The sequence below is a fragment of the Platalea leucorodia genome (assembly GCF_965183815.1).
Source record: "Platalea leucorodia genome assembly, chromosome: 8".
Lineage (NCBI taxonomy): Eukaryota > Metazoa > Chordata > Aves > Pelecaniformes > Threskiornithidae > Platalea > Platalea leucorodia.
Genome location: NC_138830.1, coordinates 36,219,703 through 36,240,731, shown reverse-complemented (window position 1 = coordinate 36,240,731; position 21,029 = coordinate 36,219,703). Strand labels below are relative to the sequence as shown.

The following is a 21,029-nucleotide window of genomic DNA, read 5'->3' as shown; positions in this document are numbered from 1 at the left end:
ATGCTCTGGACCAGGGATGAGCCTGCCCACCCTTGCTGGCAGCAGATGCAGCCAGAGGCCCAGGCTGCGGGAGGGTGGGATGGAGGACCGTGCCTTCTGGGCTGGCCGAGCTGTGGGCCAGGCTGCCTCTGTTCCCACAGAGCTGCAGGGCCCCAGGGAGCAAAATTGTTAGCTTGGCAAACCAGGGCAACCTCATTAAGAGCTACCAAGAGCGTGAAAAGTGTGTTGCTGGAGGCAGGTCATTGTAAATGAGGAGGCTAAAGTAGCTGGGGTTTTCTAACAACTAATTATTGAGGGGTTTTCCAGAGATTCTTTCTCATGTTTGTAATTCATTCCCTGCTGTAGATGCTGTATTGATTTATAATTTTTTGAAGTTCAATATTTTGCACCCTTAGGGCCTCAAACAAAAATTAACTAGAAAATGAGAGCAAATTCTACGTTGTGCCTTGTCAGAGCTTTCTCTCCTGGTCCCCATCCCTGGAGCCAGTTTCCGTGCTCTGGTTTGGGTTGCAGATGTTGCCAAGCCTGTGTGCCGTGGGCTGCGAGATGTGGGTGGCGGAACAGCTGTGGCAGAAGAGCTGCCTCACTGACCAACAAATGAGGAAATCAAGAGCCCAATTAAGAGCCTGGAATTGCCCCCAGTGACCTGAGCAGAGTGTTCAGTAGCTGCTAGTGAGACAGGCCTGTTTGAATGAATAAGCATTCCTGTTCATTTGAAGAAAAAAAAAAAAATCCCCTCCTCCCCCAGCTCTAATTAGCTTCTCTTTTCCTTTTTTGTGCCATGAATATAGAGGGTTTGTCACTGGAATGAAATCTTAACAAAATGCATGTTCTTCAGCTTGCAGCTGATGGAGGGGATCTCTGTGCAGGTGGTATGGGGACTCCTGTACCTGTTTTCTGTGTTTCCTTGCCAGATATTTGGTTTTGCGGTTGTGAGTATGGCTCTTCCTTACCCTCTGGTTCATCTTTTTTCCTCCAACAGAGTGACTAAAGAAGTGGACTCAACCTCAAAAGAAGCTAAATCTTTTCTGAAGCAGCAAGAGAAATGGCAGTCAGCAGCTCCCACTTCCCTCCCGACAGTCTCTGGGTGAGTATGTGGTTTCTCTGGCCAGGTATGGACACTTAGTGAGAAAGATGGCACTTGAGCCGATAATATAGGCTCTGTGGTATTTAAGCTACTGGGTATTTGTTTTCTGCAGGATTTCAGTGGGAGCAAGACTAGGCCTGGAAGGTCTGATGATTTGTGGGGGAGGGAAGTGGGGGAAGCAACCCATGAGTCTCAGTGACTCACTTTGTAGGTTTGGGCTCGAATTTCTCAATCCTCATAAATCATTCATCCTAGTATGGAAATATTGTTTTGAATGTTTTGAGCAGCCTGATGAAACTGCAGGTAGCTGAGGAACATGCCTGAGATTGGCTGCAGTTCCTTTGAAAGGTGCTTCTCTGGACCATAAAAAGCCACGACAGGCTGGGCTGTGACTTCTTATAAACTTTGGGGGAGCATTTGAATGAGAGATGCTTCTGCCTCTTTGATGTTCTCTAGTATTTCAGTGTGGATTTGTCACTTTCTGTTCAAGCTCTAGCACCTAATTCTGAGATTATCATAATGCTTGTCAAAGATACAAAGAGGTCAGGTCCCCTGTGCATCTGACATGCCACTCTGTGGTTCTTGATGAGCTTGGGAGATCACCCGCTTCTCAGGAATAGAGGAGATGCTTCTGTGTTCCAACAATGATTTTTATTTAAGTCAGTCAGTCATTTGCATTTATATTTGAAATACATAAGCTGCATATGATTTGGTCACATAGAAACAAGACCCATCAATAAGTACATTGTCCTTCCCATCTGCCGAAGAGCAATTCTCCAGTGTGAGTTAAGGCTGCCTTTCCCCGAGACAGGCTGTTATTCAGTTGCTGCAGCTGGATTGTCACTCATTTTTCCAGCTAAGTGTTGCATAGCTTGCAGTTAGATCAGGGTAGTGAAAGCATAGTATGTGTGCATGTGACTCTTGACAGCTGCTGTTCCCTGAGATGAATGAATGCATAGATGAGCATAGTCTTGTTGCTGTTGTTCATGTCGCACAAGGATTTCTCCCTGCAGAGCTCATTAGTTGTAACCTAAGTGTTGTGTACGGGATTTTGTACTGAAAAAACTTGCCTTGAGTTGGATTGGCAACTGGGTGGCCACAGAGGTGGTTCAGGTGCCAGCTGAAGCTAGGGCAGCTCCCTGTCATGCACGCTGCTGGTGGTCCCATGTCTTCAAACCTGCCTTCCAATTCCCCCAGCAAACGCCCTGGTGCTCTGAGTGCAGGCAGGTTTGGTAGCTCCCTGGGAAAGCGCTATGGGCTGCTCACCTTCCTGCTCTGCTGGGATCTATGTTTCCTCCTCTGTCTTACTGGCCCAGGAGAGGAGGTGGATGGCCAGTGGGCTTGCACAGCCTAGTCATTACCAAGGTGCGTGGCTGCTTGTGCTGGATCTCTAATCACTCAGGAGAAATAGCCAGAGCCCAGTTTGAGTTAACACTGCAGATAGAATCATAGAATTGTTAAGGTTGGAAAAGATCCTTAAGATCATCGAGTCCAACCATTAACCTAGCACTGCCAAGTCCACCGCTAAACCATGTCCTTAAGCATATACTTAAGCAGATACTTGAAGTGAAGAATCCACATCAAGTATGGAAAAAATGGAATAAAAATAAATATAAGAAATAACAAGTTCAAGGACTCCTTTAACTTTCTTCCAATGTGATTATTTTGGAAGCAGCTTAATTAGGTCGTTGTTCAGCTTGCTGATGTGTGATGTCCTAATGACAGTTGCTTGCCCAGATATGAGGTGGCCTGGCTGCGGGGAAGGGAGGGGAAAAACATCCCCGGCTTGTATGTCTTGCCTTCCTTCAGAGCAGCAAGCCCTGATGCAGTGCAGCCCCATGTGCCTTCCCTTTCACAATCATCTGCTGCAGAATATCCTGGTTTTGTGCAGTGATACTATGACAGTGGTACTTGGATCAATGTGTGGAACAGCCCAGCGCTCTTGAGGGTTTAGCAGCAGACTGTCTGGGGCAGCCTCGCCAGCGTGTGCCCTCTGGTCTGAGTGCTCCAGGGAGTTTTGTACCTTGGGATAGTGTCCGAGACTGATCCCTGAGACTGCCAGCGAACACGCTTGCCTTTGGGCTTAGGGGGGTGCTTCCGGCTGGGAAGTCAGCCAGGGTATTTTCAGGTGAGAAAATTACTAACAGGCTTGCAATGTTCCTTAAAGCCAGAGGCGAGTCTCTTTATGTTAAGAAAATGACAAAGGTCAAGTTTTAGACTTGGAGCCAAGCTATTGTCCAAGCCCCGCTCCTCTGGAGCGAAGAGCCACAAGCCTCGGTGACATGCCAGAGGAGCGCCTGGGGACCAATGGAGCCTGGCGTAGCCTGATGATTCTTTGCTGGTGCCCTTTAGCTACTTAAAATGCAAGTTTTGGGGGAGAGGGTGTATTTCCCCTTTGTGCATTACAGGAGAGCCCCAGTCTGGGTCAGGATCACTAGAAGGCACTGAAAAATGTGTGATTCAGGATCTTAGACATGCCTGTGGACACCCACTGTGCCGTGAGCTCTCAGCCCTCAGGAGCTTTGTCAGCTATTTAAAAAAAAAAAAAAAGCCTTGCCCTGTGTGCAGGGGATTTGAGCAGCTAAGAGCGGCCTCTCCATCTGGCTTTTCTTTCTTCACCTTGCAAGCAGCTTGCATTATTTCTGGATGCAGCCAGCCTACCCTGCATTTATTTGATTTCCCTTCTCTAAACAGACAGAAGTAATCCAGGAAAGCAGCGGTCATAAAACCAAACATCCGGTTCCACATCTCCCCGCTACAAACCCTTGCAGCCTAACTGGTCCAGGGGAAGGGATGTTTGGGGCTGAAAGTGCATTTCCTGAATGTGTTTAACGTCCATACCGGATGTGCTATAAAAAGCTAGATTTGTGCTTGCGAGGGACACGGGGGTGGTTGGAGGAGAATAACTTAAACACTTGGCTGTAATTAAAGCCAGGAGTACAAAACAACCCACCCAGTTCTCTCGGCAGGCTTTGCTAGAAAGGTCAGAAGCCTTTGGTTCCCAGGGACGTGATGGTTTCCCAGCCTTCCCATTATTCCCATCGTGTCCTCCTGTGACACCCAGCTAGGCAGTGGTCTGTCAGCAGTGGGTATTGGTTTGTTGGAGGGTTTTTGGGTTGGTACTCTGTTCCAGCAGTGTTTCTGTAGGCACCCCTGGAGCTCCAAGAGCTGCTTTCTGCCACCTCCTCAGACCAGGCAGGACCCATGAGCTGGGTCCATCAGCCTCTGCGCTAGTAATCCTATTTTGCAACCACCATTTCATATTCAGAGGATGTTAAAGCAAATGAAACCCTCCATGCAGCTTACTGCAGAATGACTGTGTGCGTGTACTCGTGCACGTGTGACTTGAGACACAACGGAGGGGGTTGAGCTACAGGCTGGGAAATACCTGCACAGACCTGAGCCCTTCGGCGTGAGTGGCTGCGATCTGCCCATCGATCCTTGACGCTTGTCAAAGCGCAGCAGCGTTGCATAGGGAACAGTGCTGCTGTAGCAGTCCTGAAAATGAAAAAAATGTAGTTGGTGGATCTTATTTGAGATTCTCCTCTAGGCAGCTGTTTCTACAGGGCCTGAACAGGAGCCAGGAAGAAAAAGGGAGGTTTTTCACTGGCTTTGTTCTTGCCTTTGCTTATTACCAAAACCATTTGTAATTAAACGTGGAGTTGCTCACTCAGCCCAGCTGTTGCTTTTCTGTTTGATCCTGCCTGAAATTACAGTGGTGGATGCGTGACCTCCTAGGCCTTTTCATGCCTTGTAGGCTGGTATAAACACATGGTAAAATTTGCCTTTGAAGCAAACAGGCACCACTCCCACGGAGTTCAGGAGGTGCGGTGCTTGCCGACCCCCGGGCTGAGTTTGGTCTGTGAGGGTTTGGACCTTGGTGCAAGACCCGGCAGGAAGAGGCACTGCAAGGAAGCTCTGACCCAGAGACACATACCTGCCCTGAACAAAGAAAGTAAGATAAACTCTAGCCTGTTCGTCGTGGATGCTCTCCTCCCCTAGTCCACAGTAGAGCCGTTCACATGGACAGACCATTATATGGTGTGAAAAGCTTCAGGCCTTTGCTTTTGAAGTCATTTACTCTGCTGCATGCTAATGTTGGAGTATAGAGGGACTTCAGTAGGAAGACATCTGTCCATGGCTTCTCTCCCACCTTCAATGTGCAGAGGTAGGAATTGTGGCAGTCTGTGGGAGGATATGGATGGTGGGAGAACCTGGACGCTGTTTGCAGCATCCTGACCTGTTACTGTGATTTCTAAGCTAACCTTCCCCTCAAGGCTGGTTACTCCTAGGAGCTGCTTCGCATCCAAAGCTTTTTCTTGTGAATAGATGCCCTTTCTGCATGAGTTGGCTGGAGCTAATTGGATCTCTTTGCTGTCATGACCAAAACTGGTTACTTGAGATCTTAAATGGACACTGGTGAGACGGGGACAAAGTCTCAGCTTCCATAAACCTCAGATGGTCTAGAGCAAGTGTGGTAGCACTCACATGCCTCCAGGGAGCAATTTCATTTCACAGCAATCCCACAGGCTTTTTTCCTTCAGAAAGCAGGACTTTACAGTCCAATTTCAGCTCAGCATCAGCTGCAACCTAAAACTCTTGCACATTTTGCTTGTATGGGCTGAACAAGGATGCAAATAAAGCAAGTAATCAAGACCTTTGGGGGAGCTGGAGGTGGGGGTTTTTTCAGTAGTCACTTAAGCAACTGAATAGCTCTGTTCTTGCTAGTCATTTCAGGGCTTCTCAGCTTTCTCCTGCACTTCCCTTACTGTGCTCCAGAGAGTGCTGTTCTCCCAGATGGAGAGATCCAGCCCCTTGCACCATAGCCAAATGTCTGGGTGTGAGTAGAACACGACATATTTTTCTGTGCACAGCAAGATGAACCAGCCAGGGGCAATATTCATGTGCCCTAGAGCTAGTTTTACTTACTTCCTATTCACACGCTTTGGTTGTGAAAGATTAAATGCGGTGGTAGCTGTTCCAAGTGAGTAATTTCTCTTCAGGTCTTAGATCCTTTGTTGGTTTTATTTTTGTTTTAATTATTCATTGTTAGTGTCTGTCTGCTGGTTTACGTGTATCCACTCCTTGAATCAACATGGTAATGAGGCTGGGCGATTTTTTTGGAGTATCTTGGTTTTACTTGCTAGGTGGACTGAAATTAATTACCCCGTGGGGATCAGTGTGGAAAGGTGGTTGTATGTGCGGGGAAGGGGAGGTTTGTCATTAGGAAAAATGATGGCTGGTTCAGTATTGCAGAGAAGGGTTTCCATTAGCCATAGTAAATAAGATGCTGATTGCTGCACACTTGTAAATTATGCCAAACAACCTTATCCTCTGAACATCTGCCTCCCCTTTTGAAGGCAGTGTGGACCGAGGCTTCCAGTGTCACATGAAATCAGACCCCTTGCAGAGCCTGCAGCAGTGAGGATGCCGATCTCCGGCTGGCGCACGTTCAGCAGCAGCACGGGCACTGACTTGGGCTTCACAGCCCCGCTGAGAAGCACAGTAAGTCAGGCTGTCCAAGCTGTGAGCCATGGCCACACTGCCATCAGATCCTGTGCTAGGGAGCTGACCACTACCTGCAGACAGGCTTATCCAGGGCTGCAGTCACCTCTGAGGCTTAACTGTGGGTGGGAGAGCTCTGCCATTTTGGGTCTTTTCCTCTTCTCCGAACAGTTCTTGCTCTTGAGCTTATGTTAAGCCTTTTCCGATAAGAAACGGAGCTCCGAGTGTGGGAAGTTTCATACCCACTCTCCCAGACTCAAAGCAAAACATGCACTAAACATCCTTCTTTTAAACTAGTCTCTCAGGAACAATCCTTTCTTGTTCTCAGGCTAAATGAGTCAATGCTTTCTACCCCAGCCTCTATTTTGCAATAGAAATGAATGAGATTTTTTAGCTTCATTCTCAGCTTTCCTGCAGCCATGCTAGCAAGCGTGTGGTTGCTTTTGCTTGCGGCAATGGCATCTTATTGGAAAGAAGTTTAGCAGTGCTTGTATGGCTCTGTGCCTTGCTTCAGTCCTCTGTCTTGATGTGGCTAAGCTGGATCCCCAGGCCGGACTAACTGGGATCAGCTGTTTCTTTTTTCTAGTCTGGTTGGAGGTTCAGCAGAATGGAATCTCAGCTATTTAAGGACTTATACTCTCTAAAGCATCTGTCTTATACAAACAACCCCCCACTAGTCTGGGGCCTTTGATAATTCCCAAATGAAAGTTGTGGGGCAGTTTTCCCTTAGGGCAGTACAGGTTTTATGAGGCTTATTTTCATTTGCTTTCATCTCTTAGATCATGAGCATTTCTCTTTCTCCCTCTGTGAAAATGATTGAGGAAATTAACTGCTAATGGGGAACGAAGCCAGCTGTATTTTTATTCCAGACCCCTTGCAAGGTTGCGGAGGCAAACCCCTGTATCTTCCCATGTTAGACTTGGTCTGGTTCGAGTGAGAGCGGCAGTCTTACTTTATTGTTAAAGCCTGGGATTGGAGGTGGATGCTAAGAGCTCCTGTTCCCAGTTGTGCCATGGCTTGGGGGTGTATTTACCAAGAAGATTGTTTCCACTCCTGTCTTATTTTGCTTTTATAGTGCCTCCTTGCATATTAACTGAGCTGCACCATGTCCCTTGAGTGTCTCCCCCGTACCAGATGCTTGTGTTACATCCTTTTGCTTTCCCACACTCGTGTTCCTCCCTTTTTCTCACGTCAAGGAACAAGTTCAGCTGAATCATTCTTCATAAAATATGAACCAGCTAAATAAGGCTGGAGTGGCAGTCAAAGCAGAGTGATGCTCCATGCTCTCAGGCAGTCTTATTGCCCCAGGCTTTTCACGTACTAGTGGCTTCATTCATGGAAAATCACATACTGGTGGCCGCATTCATGGAAAATCAGCACACCAATATTTTCCAGCACATTCGTTAGCCAAAACTTTGATCTGCATGCTAGGTTGTTAGCCTCATGCAGGACTAGGCTTAGAAAACGGGCATGCCCGGGCTGGCTGGCTTGATACCAAGATGTGAAGTCAAGCAATTAGGGTTAGTTACTGACTAAAATGCTGGCTTTCTCCCCTCCTGTCTTAAAGGAGATGTTGGTGTCACTCTGAGCTCTTGAAGGGCGCATGGTCTCTCTTCAGAGCTCCAACCTCTTTGGCTGGCAGCAGTCTCTGCAACTGCTCTTTTGTTTGTTTCCAGAAAAACCCCAAGAGAGGCTGAGCAAGTGTCTGCCCCTGCCGTGGGGATTTCCTCTGCCCATTTCTGGCCATGAGGATGGTTAGCATGGCTGAGGTTCTCTTTGGCTATTGCTGTCCTGGTGTGGAGGTAACAGAGCTCCCCAGTTCTTGCACTCCCCTTACTTACTCCTGCCCAAAACCCTGAGCCTCAAGTGAACTGGTGCATGGGCTGAGCTGAAAGGGCACCTTAAACAAGCTCCAGACTGTCTCAAGCTCTCCAGGGTGCTCTAATCTGGTCTGCCAAGCCATGGAGTACTTTATTTCCCTATCTAAGGAGGTTCAAAGCCTTCCTGATGCGTTGGGTTACAGCCCAGTTGGCTTTGCCCCGGAGCCCTTGCCGTTGCACTCTTCAGAGCGAGCGCAGTCCTTGGGGCGGTTGCTGTACCGAGGGACCCTCTGCGGAGGCAGATAACTGGTGTCGCGTTGGCAGCAGCCACGCAGACGTCCCTCCGGGTGTGCGAGGACGTGTGTGAGATGCTCTTGTACCGGCTGAGGCAGGGAGTGGAGGGAAGTGATTTATTTGAAGTTTCTGTTGATGACTGCTCGTTTTTCTGGAAATCCCAGGGGAAGATGCATTTTGTGCCCTCTCTTCTCTGTTCTCATAGCATCTACTGTTAATTATCAGCAAATAATTGTGGATATATGAGTTTGATCCGACCTTGTGTCGTAGCTTTTCATACTCTTTCAGGAACTCATACTTCAGCGCTGTTGCTATAAGCCTCCAGGCAGCCAGTGGACAATACAGACGTCTGTTCATCGCCTGATTGCCTGGCTTGAGAACAATGATGGCATTTCTTGAAGTAACAAGTCCTGGGCATGTGCAGGGTTGGATTGTAGCATTATTTTTTTTCCTTTAAGCTGCAGGCTTGAGAGCAGCAGGCTGAGTTGCAGCACCCATGAGTGCAAGCGTAGAGGAAACTTGCACCTTTTGGAAAATACTCACCAAAAGAAAGCAAATGGCTGTTCTTTAGGCGCTTGCCTGTTTTGCCTCGTGATTGAGTATGCATATGTTATGCATCACTGGTGTATGTATGCTGTTAGGAGGTCGGTTGAGATGCTTGTTTGGCAGCAAGGAGGGGGTTAAAGCAAACTCGCAAAGGCTGGCTGATTGCAGCTCGTGGCTTTCATAATGCAAAGCCGGTGGGAATTCAGCCGAAGGCTTCATCTCCCCCTACCCCCCTTCCCCGCTGCTAGAGGCAGGCTAACCTTCCTGACTCGTCAGGAGCTGTGTCCCTGCCAGTATGGCTCACACAGGGAAGCTCTGCAAAAAACCAGCAGAGGCGTAAGCACGTGAAAGATGAGATTATTAAACTTTCTTGGGAGAGCACTGAAGGAGTAATTTCCAGCATCGTCATGCTGTTTCCTTACACGATGGCTGGTATGCAGCATGCCTGCCTCTTCATCTGTGACCTGCAGATTTCTCATTGCAGGATGGTTGAGGAAGCAGCTGGTATATACGATATCTCTAACTCTCTGGAGACTGGTATGCAGGGACGTCCTTGGCTTTGCCATAGGCTTTGGATGATGCACAGCAAAGGCCAGAAAAACACGAAGGTGGTTCAGCAGTGGTTTGTACAGCACCCAGCACACTGACCTGTGCTGCAGCCAGGAATGGTTCCTGCAATATACACCCTGCTACCAGGGTCTCCATCTCACCACATAACACACATTTTGCATTAGAGAAGTGCTAAACAGACAGTGCAGCCCAGGTCCTTTTGTTGTGCAGCGTTCACTTTAAGGACAAGCACCATCACAGTATTTTTCCTAATGTGTAAAATCCCTTCTCCCTCCTTGCTGTTTGCAATAACCCTTTGGAAAGCTGGAAGGGCTCTCCGTTTCCTTTCCCACTCACACGCGTGCAATTGCGAGCCTCGCCAGCACTCTTTGGCTGTTTGTGTTGAGGGGGGATTCTTTTTCTACTTTCTAAGGCAAAGAAGAGTACGCGGGATTTGTTTTGGTAACAAAACCACTTCTAGAGAATGACATGGCCTCTGCAAACAGATCAGTACAAAACAGGTCCTGTGCTTTAGGCTGGCTCTGAAGACTGTACAAGATAGCCGTCTCCTTCCTCGCTTTATGGTTTCAGGGCCATTGCATTTAACAAGGATTCTTAAGAAATCTTTGAAGGAGTAGTATATTGTCAGCTTTACTAGTCCTACAGGACAGTCAAGACGCTTAGCGGCTTTCCCCTGGTGATTACGGGATTGGGTTTTTATGGGGGTAGAATATCCATGCTCAGACAAATGGGTAGGGTTTTTCATACTAACTTTTCTTCAAAGCATTTGGGAGTAAAAGTGTTGGTGAATATTAGTAAGAGGTTGTTGGTCATAGCTGTTGAGGGACACTACAGAGCTGGCTGTCTTCAACTTCCTTTGTTACAAACAAATGTCTCCTGGAAAAAAAATTGCCTTCTGCCTCCTTCCTTCAGCACTTGGCGAGCTGGATGGGAAGTAGGTAGCACTGCTGTTACAAGGAGTGCTTTCCCGTCTGTGTGGCACGGGGATCCCTCGGTCAGCTTTGATACCTTCCTGCTCCATGACCTGCCATGCTCATGTTGTGCCAGGTCGGTAGGTGTTCGTGCTGCGTTGTCCTTAGCTGCTGAAGTCGTCTTTAATGAGTATGGGACTCAGTGTCAGGTCTGGGGTAGCTTGGGAGGGACAGCATTGGCACCACAGACACCTGTAAACAAATAAATGAGCGTCGTCTTTGGCCATGGGATTTCTGGCCATGCTCTTCCTTTCAGAAGCAATGAGATCATGTTGACAGGACTGAGAATATAAACCCATGCAGGCTCTGCCACAGGTTGTGGAAAACCTTGAGTTCAGTGTCCTGAGGCTTCAAACCCAGGCGGAAATTGGCACATTCCCTATATATGTTCATCTTTGTGCCAGAGCTTCTGCTTTGCTTGATGTATGACAGGCTGGCAAGGGGAGTGGCTGGATATCAGCCATTGGAGTAATGAAGTCTTCATTTTCTGTGTCAAACTTAGAAACCAAGGGAGCCTGGGACGGTCCTGGAAACTTCCAAGTCATTCTCTATGTAAGATTCCCAAAGCAAACCCTGCAGTTGTCTCTTCTCCCATTTGCTGTGCTTTTCCTCCCTCTTCCACACCTCCTGCGTTGCACTGTAGCGTTGATTGCCCGTTAACATATCCCACTTTGTGCTGCATGTAACTTCACTACAGGGCACAACCCTGGACCAGAAGCCTGGCAAGGCAAGCCGGGTTGGCTTTCCAGCAATCCCATTCTCAGGGTAATGGGGAAAGCTTTGAGGGTGCCTCTGCATTTGTTGTTGGTGAATTGGCTTCATGGTTTACAGCTAGGTATAGTACATGGGAGGAAAAAAAACCTTCACAATATGCAGATTTATTGCCACTCCCTGCTCTGTAGGACAGATGGCTTGTGGAAGAAGGTCTGAGCCCCTAGTGCCATTGGAAGCCCCAACAGCTTGGTACCTGGGGATTCAGTGGGGTGAATCCTAAAGCCTATTTATGCTGGGATGGAGACCTCAGTCAGCTCATATACTTTTTAGCCTGTAAAAGTGCAGGGTCCCAAGTCACTCTGAAAGATTATTTGGAGTCAGATCCGTGCCTGAAATGAAAGGAGGGCTTTGAGTGCAGTCCAGTTTTGTCCACACTAGCAGACTAAACTGTCACAAACTTATCAGCCTGAAGCAGCTTTGGGCAGTATGTACAGCTGCGTCAGGAACACAGCGCTTTTACAAGCCCACCCTGGCCTCTTGCTGCTACTGTGTTTTTTTTGGTAGAGCAGTGAGAAACTGCAAACCCTCAGTGCCCTTTCTTTGCCCAGAGCTGTGCTTTGCAGGAGAGACTCTAGCCTCAAGCATCATTCTCTAGAGAATTTGAGCCATAATAGTGGGTTTGTGATGTATGCTGAAGGTACCGATACTCTTACTGGAATAGGTGAAAAAGTTTGGGACCAACTGTCCTGTTTGTGTACCCCCCTGGAGATGCCCTTTGCCTGGTCCTCATCACTGCGGTGTGCTTAAGTCTTCACCCTGACCGTTAAGCGGAGAAGTGAAGGCACCAGCAGGCTGGCTTGCCTGGGGTTACCCAGGAAGCCTGGCTGATGAAGTTTCCCAGATCTGAGGCTGATCCCAAGCTTCGGGATTGTGTTTCTTTTAGTACTTGCTTTCCACGTAGCCTTTGTGTCTGTTGGGTTAAAAGCTGCTGCTTTTAAGTGAAAAGTCTGGTTGTACAAGGAAATAGGTTTTTAATAAAACAAAAAATCAAAAACCTCTGCCTGGATTGGACATGCCTATTGTAGCTGGCCTGCAAAATAGCTCCTTAGTCAACTACTTCCAGCTACAACCTCTGCCTGACTGCTAGAGCTGAAGGCCAGAAATGCTCATGAGTTCATCTGGCCTAAACTCTTGCATGGCACACTTCTCCCCAGCCACCCCTGTGCCAAACCAGTGGCCTTTGTTTGGCCTTTCTGGTAAAGGATTTTAGCTAATCTTGAGTTGAAGACCTCAATAAATGAAGAATCCTCTCCTTTCTCTGAGGCTAATTAACTGCGGCAGCTAATTGTTGAACAAATTGTTTGAAACAGTTACAAATACGCCAGAACTTCCCAGAATACAGCAAATTGCTTGAGCTCTGCTTTTGTGGGTTTTATTCAGATGTCACTAGGACACAGTTGTGTTTATGCCTCTTTAATTCAGAGGAGTCTGCTGCTGCCCCTCTTGCTCTCCAGCTCTCTGTAGGTGCCTGTCTCTGTATTTGAGGATGAACAGTGGCTGATTTATGACACTTAGCAGCTTGACCAAGGGCAAAAACTCCAGAGCCGTATAGCTGTGAGTGATTCATCTTTCCTCCTCATACGTGGAGATGAATGTCAGGATGGATGTCAGCTGTCTGGCTGATGCATGAGTGAATCTAGTTTTGTGTGTGCACCTTGAGCCGAGAGGACACGCATGCATTTTTTTACTGTTTGTGATAAACCTGGAAGCACAGATTGTGTTGGAGGAAGGGAGCCTTTTGGTTTTAAATATTGATACCAATATAACAGGGCTGTGGCTGTGACAATCTGGGAGCCTTGAAGCATTAGCTCGGAGATTGTGCTGAATGCCGTGGGGAATTCAGTGTTGTGCAAAATAAAAGAAAGGGCTTTGCAAAGTGATAACATGCTTCAGATGCAGAAATAATAGACGAGGTCCTCTTGGGTCCACGGGCTGTGGACTTGCAGGGCTGAAAATGGGAAAGGAAAGATTCAGACTGAGTTTTAGGAAAAGGCCCCTGACAGAGTTTTTTTTATTTACTTTGATTTGTGATGTAACTGAAAAGAAAGCAGCTGCCCAGAAACCCAGGCGCCTACAGATTGATTGCTGTGGAGGAAGAGGTGAAGACCCTGTTCCTTGGAAATGCTGGAGGCATGGTGAGTTGGATGTGGTAGGTCGTCATCATCTCTAGAGCCTCAGTTCAGAGAGTACCGAGTAGTTCTGCTGTGTGGTTCTTCATCAGCTAATCAAGTTGAACAGTCATCCAGAAGGCACGATAAGGGCTGAGAAACTTTTTAAACTAACTTTCAGCATTGTTCTCATTTGTCTGATCCTTTTAGGACTTCGAGCCACATGCAGAGTTAATAAGCAGTCAGAACACACTGGGCTTCTTGCGTGTGCAGTTGCCCCTTCCCCAGCAAGGGACCCATCAAGTGGCCTGTGAATATACTGTAACAGGGGCCCGCGGACCGCTGAGCTGGCTCCACGCAGAGTGTACCTGCCAGTTCTTGGAGGGCTTACTAGCAAAGGCATTACTTTGTGCAAGCTGAGCTGTTCCGCTTCCAAATCCGAGTTGGCTTTGTGCCATGCTGTGCCTGGTCTAATAAGCTCTCTCCGAATGGGATTTGCTGGGTAGTGCCTGTCGAGGCATGCAGGCTGGCTGTGTAGCAGCGAGCAGAGGTCTGACGTTTTGTCTGGGCATTGCAGCCCCCCTTCCTCCCCTGCTGCTGTGAAGATGAGGAGCTGACTGTAGGATATTTTCTGCATCTCAACGCCAGCTTTAATGTTAACTGGTTGTAGTAAGTGTAGTCTACAACATAACCAGTAGTCGATGGTTATTTAATTTTTGCAGACTGTTCCAGCTCTTGCTGGAAGAAATGTTCAAAATACAGGGGTAGCTGTTGATGAGGGTAGCAGAGAACATCACAGCACAGCTGGGACTCATCTGAGAAAGGTAAAGCTGTGCAGGAGAGGACTCACCTTTTGTCCTGTGCCCGCATCAGGTAGCGGCGTGGGAGCACGTTGTCATGAGTTAGTGTATGTGCCAGTTGCATACACTGCCCTGTAGAGTTTGAGCACTTTAGCATGTTTAGTTGGTAAAGGAAAAGCAAGCTTCTAAAACTTAAGGATAACTATCTTCATGTGAAAAAGCAAAGCACGCTAAGAGGCTGTGGGGGACAGGGAGGGAGATGGCAACCCAGTCTCTTAATTCAACTGAAGTTCCACTCAGTGTGGAGAGAGTAAACGAGAGGAAGTGATTTTTCTCTGCCAAGTCCTTCATTTAAACATAAAAGCTTTTCCTGGCTACTTGCGAAAGATACTGTTAGCAGAGTGGTCCTGTGCATGACTCGTCTTTCAGGCTGAGGCTCCACTGCAGCATCAGCCAGAAGATCTGGCCACTGACTGTTGTGTTGCCACTATTCCTCTCACATCCATGCTTGTTGGATCTTTCTGCTGAGCTATTTCGGTGCACTTGGCTGAAACTAGCCTGACTGCCAGCATCGCATGCTAAAAGAGCTCTGCAACAGCTGAGTGCTGGAGCCAATGTCAGGGAAGAGGTGGACGGGATTTAAATTGTGGAGGAACTTCAGTCTTAAAGATCTTAATCTTTCCCAAATGAGCTTGTTGTCCTGAGGCAGGGAAGGTGCACCAAGGAAGGATCATTTTACACTTGAACTTTCATCTTTCCTTCCCTGCATGCTCTTGGGCAGTGCTAGAGACAAGGTCCTGGATTAGACACAGCCTTTGGACAACAGATGACTTGCAGTATCTCCTGTTCTGAAAGCTGCCCTATGTGCATGTATGTTAAGGTGACTATTAGGATAACATCATCCTTTGTTGCATAGAGTTGCAAGAAAAAAATATTTCATGTCCCAGCAGAGCATCACTGCAGTCATACATGCAACTGCTAGCGCCCGTGGTCTTTGCAGTCATTGCTCACTTGGGCCTACGACATGGTGATATAATTTTCTTCAGCTTTTTAATTAAACAGAGGCTTGAATTTCATATATTTCTTTCCACATTTCTTCAAAGCTCTTATGTTCACCCTCTTGCCCCCACTTCAGCTTTCCCTGGTAGATTATAGCCTGGTGGAAAACATAGAGCACATTGTGAAGCCCAAAGCAAAAGCTGACTCAGCGATCCTTCCCATTTAGGCTGCCGCTGTTCATGGAACAGAAGGTTAGCCTTAAAATACTTCTGCCAAAAAATATTGCTGCTGTAATGGAACTGGTGCCCATTTTATTAGCTGTTGCTGTGTCCTTTAACTTAGTATTTTAAATAATGTAGTCTACTACTGCCTTAACACTCTGGGAAAGCGAGTTTCCTTTTCATATGCTGGAATAATTGTGGTTTTTCTATAAGAAGCATTTGCCATCTCTTCTCCACATCTCTGGAGAAAGGCTCTGTCCTAGGCACAGCTCATGTCACTACTAACAGTGGCCGCTGTCTTTGAAGGATTTCAGCTCATGCAAACTGAAGTCCTGGGAGCTGCTCTATGGAAGTGAATGAGCCTTGCTTATAACACGAATGTCAGCACATGGTTATGTCTTTGCAGGCCCACTTCTGGTCCTATAGATCAGGTCTTTCTCTGTCCCTAGGGACTTCTACAGGTTGTGCTCAGATCTGGAGCCACCTGCTTTCTGCTGGGGACCGTTTCAGCTCCTGGAAGCAGGATTGGTTCTAGAGTTGCCAAACCTAGCTCCTGCTAGGAGCATCCCCCCACCTCTTCCAGACTGCATGGAGCTGGAGGGATGCATCGCTGCTCTTCTGTGCGTCCTCTCTTGAGGAGAGGAGGAATGGAGGTGGTGCTGGGTGGGTCCCTTTAGAGCAGACACAGGGCAATACAGGAACAAAAAGCCTTCCTTATCATTCCCACCATCCTTACTACATAGAGCAGGTCTGTTCGTGACCAGATGGGCACGTGAGCAGATGGGTGTCAAGACCTGAACTGTGTGCATGAGCGTGGTCTCACTAATGTGTATGAAACTGGATGCAAACACGGCAGCAGTGCAGGACTAGCCAGTGTAGTGAGGTGCTGCTATAAAGAGAAGAGGGAATTTCATCAAGTTCCTGTGTTCTTCATAAAGCAGTCAGTCACAATTTGGGGTGATATTCCATGGAGAAAGTGGGTTTTGAGGAGGGAGCTGGCCAGAGAGCAGTGCTTTGCATGACAGTGGTGGGAACGGTGGGTGTCTGTCATTCCCGGAAATATACTCAAGTGCCCTTTTTCCACCGGGGAATTAAGAAGTTATGCAGACTCGGCCTAGTTTCATTAATGGATTTAAAACAGGTTTTGGCAGAAGGCAGCCAAGCACATCAGGAATGGAACAGAAAATATTCTTCCCGAGTCCAAGAGCCTGGAAACTGCCTCTCACACTATCTAAAGCAAGTGACAAATACTGTTCTTGTTGTAATCTGAAATCTTTCTCTTTTCTCCCTCCCCCACATCCATCGTGTGCGTGAGTGCATAGGCTATTTATTAGCAAATTTAAAGCCACAGGCACGAAACTATTGTGGAGTCACTCTAGGACTCCTGCACTGGAGGAGGAACATGTTGCATTAAAAGGTACTTACCAAAGCAGCTGAATTCAGTCTCTTGATTGCCTTGGCTACAGCTCCAGGTACTTATTCCTGTTTTTTCCTTTTAACCCTTATTCTCCAGTCTGATCTGCATTTTTGACAGGTGATTATTATCGCTGAAAATGCTGACAGCTCTGGTAGTCTCAAGTGCTGCAGAAGTCCTGGTGCTAGTTGTAATGCACATAGGTTGTCTTTGAATATTTGGAAAGAAAGGCTGTAGAAAACTTACACAATATAAAGCTTGTCTGTGCTGGTGTGAGCGGGAGTGCTGAACACTGCTCTGTCGGGGCAGGACCTACCCTGGTCTCACAGCACCCCTGAGACCACGGGGTGTCTTAGAGAGGTCCCCATTGAGGGGGACTTCCAGTCGTGAAATCTGGAGCAAAGTAAGGCCGACAACAACTAGACAACTCCTTCTGTAGGTGTTTTCAGCATCTCCCTGGCTCAGTCTTTAGTGCTGTTTTCTAACCCTCCAGGTTTGGGGTGACTACTTCTCTCAGCTTGTCCTTCTCCCTGCTGGGCTTCCCCTGTGCCAGTGCGCACGCCTGGAGCCGTGACATCAGTGACCCCAGCTTCTGGGTTTGTTTTTCACAGCGGGTGCTTCTTACAAAATTCATCTCATTAGTAAGTAATCCGTGACTTGTCGGAGTCCAAAGGAGAAACTCATCAGCACCAGACCCAAACTCACGCTGTCAATGTGCGAATACCTTCCTCCTATACTGAAAAACTGTAGGGATGCTCAGATCGGTTGCTCAGGATGTCTCAATTAAGCTGTGTTCAAAGCTGGGATAACTCTACTGTACAGACTGCTGCAGTACTTCGAGAGCTGTTGATAGGAAGAGGAATATTCTACCACGATGGACGATGGGAGCCTGGAAGAAAGCCCCACCAAGGTTTGAACAACTAGCAAATACTAGGATTAAATGAATTTCATAAAGGGCCCTATTTTAACACCTTAATATTTGATAGAGACAAAATTCTTTGTGGCTGTAGCTGCAGTTTGGCAGGATCCTATCTCTTGCAACAGGGGTCACTACTTCCATACAATGCTAGAGCTGGTTTATCCTATTTTTACTACGAGTAGATGTAAGCTGCGAAAGTTGTTTTTCTAACGTGCTGTGACTCTGCTTGCTTCCCCACCCTTAGACTCCATCTGTACACTTCAAAATAGTAGGAGGAAGAGGGCAGAGAAAGAACAAAGGCTCGTAATACGAATGAAAGGAAACTAGGGAAATTCAGGAGGAAATGGACAGTGAGAAATACAGAAAGATCCAGCTGCGCTGAATGCATGGGGCGTGAGTGCACAGGGATGCTTTCTGCTTGGCATTCAGAGCTCAAGACCCTACATTGTGGAGCTGAACTTTCCTTTGAGTCAGTGACCTATTCAGACACCTAACAATGTCCATTATGTACAGTCAGCTTGTTTATGCCCAGTGCTGGGGTTTTTTTACGTTTTTTTACATATAATAAAACAATATCGTACTCGCAAAGTGGCCAGGCTGAGCTAGATTTTGCTGTGCGAGCATTTGCTTTAAGCAAGCATCTTGTTACTTAAAGATTTAAGAACACAAACTATGATGACAAGATGCTCAAGGAGAACGTCTCGTGATGAAAACGCTGTTCTTGGTTGACTGATAGCAAATGTCTCTCTTCTTTGAAGGATGGGGGCAAAAAAAGAGGTAGCAAGAGGTGGGTCTTTGCCTCTCTGGAGTTGTAGAGATTAAATTGGCAGCCTGAAGAGGTAAGTCCAGAACAGTGCTGAGGCTTGGTGGCAGCTTGGGACCAGCCTGCCAGCAGTGCTCATACATCTCTGCGGGGCAAGAGCAGCAGAGAGGCAAAGCCCGGGATACTGGGGGAGAGCATCTCCGCTGTGGAGAGGCAAGGGGTGTTGCTGCAGCCTGTGTCCTTGCTGCAGAATACGTGGGGCTGTCAGCCCATGTGAGAGCTCTGCTTAGATTTGTTCTACAGCTGCAGAGAAACCAGCTGTCCCAGGTTTAACGTACGAGGAGATCCCCCAAGAGGCTTTGTATGCTCTCTGCGGAGTTCAGGGCAGCAGCTGCAGAAGTGCCTAAGCGTGTGCCGCAGCAGAGAGATCCTCTGCGACCTTGGGCAGCCGAAGGTTTTAGTTCTGTTACTTGGAAACAGCTCCTACCTCCACTACAAAATACAACGAGAGTTGTTGTCGGATCACGTGGCAACTCTGATTAACGTGAGAGCCGAAGTACAGCTTTCAGGTTAGAAAGAATCCTGTACGATATGACTTGACCTTAGCCTGTTGTTTTCTGCACGAGGACGTCATTCTCGGTTGAGGGAGGTGCTCTTTAACCCAGCCCACCGAGAAGCAACTGTAAGCAGTGATTGAAAGAGCTGGAGCTAGAAATAAGGTATACGTTTTGTGGTGAGAGTAATTTGGGCATTGGAGCAAGTCTGTGCAGGCGATGGTGCTTTCTCCTCCTATTTAAAGAGAGAGAGCATGTTGGCAACTTGCTTGTTCCACCTTATGCCTTTGTTTAACCACCGCTCATTCAGTTAGAGCCACTTAGCAGCTTTTACGATGTTTCTGTAGGGAGAAAAAATGAATTCTATGCATTCAGGGAAATATCTGTCATCATTCGGAGCAGAAACTGTAGTTAATGTCGTCCCTGGAGCGTGGGGGAGAGCTCCAGTTCCTTACTGCTGCTATGCAGTCGCTTCTCAGAGAACAGAGCTGGCTGTGAAAGGTGAAGAAGGTGGTTTAGCACCATTGCCCTACATCTAGAGAAATCAAACAGTGCCTCTTTGAAGCCTCAAACGTGTGTGCAGCACATGACGCACGAGGAGTGTTTTTATTCGTGTTTGTTCTAGGGAAATCATGTTGCTTTGTAAGCTGAACGCTTTCAAGTGTCTTAAGTTTGGCACCCCGAAAGCTGGGCTTTAGCAGGCACTTCTGGAAGATGTCAGCCTGAGCTGTATTTTCCTGACTCAGATCGTTGCAGTAAGAACTGAGGAATGGAGCATTTAAATGGAAAAAAAAAAAAAAAAAAAAAAAAAATAGAAGCTACAGTGCAACTAGATAATGTCAATCTTGTCACTGCTTTTAATATTCATTGCCAGGCACAGCAATCAAACTTTGTCAGTTTTAAGTTAAGCAACACTTAGTCCTAGTCAGCTTCTGTCTACGTACATGAAAGGGATGACTGAGCCCGCAGCTGCTAAAAGCATCTCTCAATTACTTATATTTCACTAGGTATTTAAAGATTAGGTCGGGGCGTAGAGGATGAAAGGGTTTTTTTCTTTATCTTTTAATAAGAAACTTGTATTTGCAGATATGAAAAAGACCAAAGACTGAAGCGTCTAACATGCTCCTCTTTTTCCCCCTGCTTCCTCCGAGTGGGGTGGGGGTAGGGGAGCATGCGGAGATCCTATGGGGAATAAAACCATGTCCCTTTTGGTCTGCTGCTTACCACAGCCCTGCCCCAGTTCCCAAAATTGATGGGTAAGGATGTGCCATGCTGGAGTTCTCATGACATAGCATTGCTTGCAATGCAGGAGACCGAGGAACGTACGTGGGAATTAAATATGTGTGGCTCTGTACATTTTAAACATCAACAACAAAGGGGAGGATGATCTCGTCTCTGTGCCTGTAATGCGAGAAGCTTTGAAAGATTCCTGTAGTCACTTGCTTTGGCTGTCTCCACTATCAAACTCTTTTTGGGGAAAGGATGTCTTCATTAACTGTGTAGTGCTCCATCCCTTAATCAAAAAATAACCGTCCCCGAGTTCTGCAGAAAATAATGTGGCAAAATTGGGGAGGACCAGATAAACATTGTCCTAAACAAAAAAAAAAGGAAAGAAGCAGGGGAGAATAATTTGGAGAAGAGCTTCCAGCTGTTTATATTTTAAAATGTGGGAAGAGGGGAGAAG

The 21,029-nt window shown here is 47.2% G+C and overlaps 1 protein-coding gene across 3 annotated transcripts in view; it reads left to right on the top strand.

Annotated features, from left to right (window-relative positions):
* Window positions 1-21,029, top strand: part of CFDP1 (craniofacial development protein 1) — a 68,005-nt gene that overhangs the window by 19,196 nt on the left and 27,780 nt on the right. For all 3 annotated transcript variants that reach the window (XR_014229079.1, XM_082320602.1, XM_082320603.1), the window contains exon 5: window positions 983-1,087. Coding sequence is in view for 2 of the 3 variants with exons in the window: in XM_082320602.1 (XP_082176728.1) it covers window positions 983-1,087 (105 nt within the window). In the remaining variant the exon portion in view is untranslated. The remainder of the gene's footprint in view (window positions 1-982; window positions 1,088-21,029) is intronic.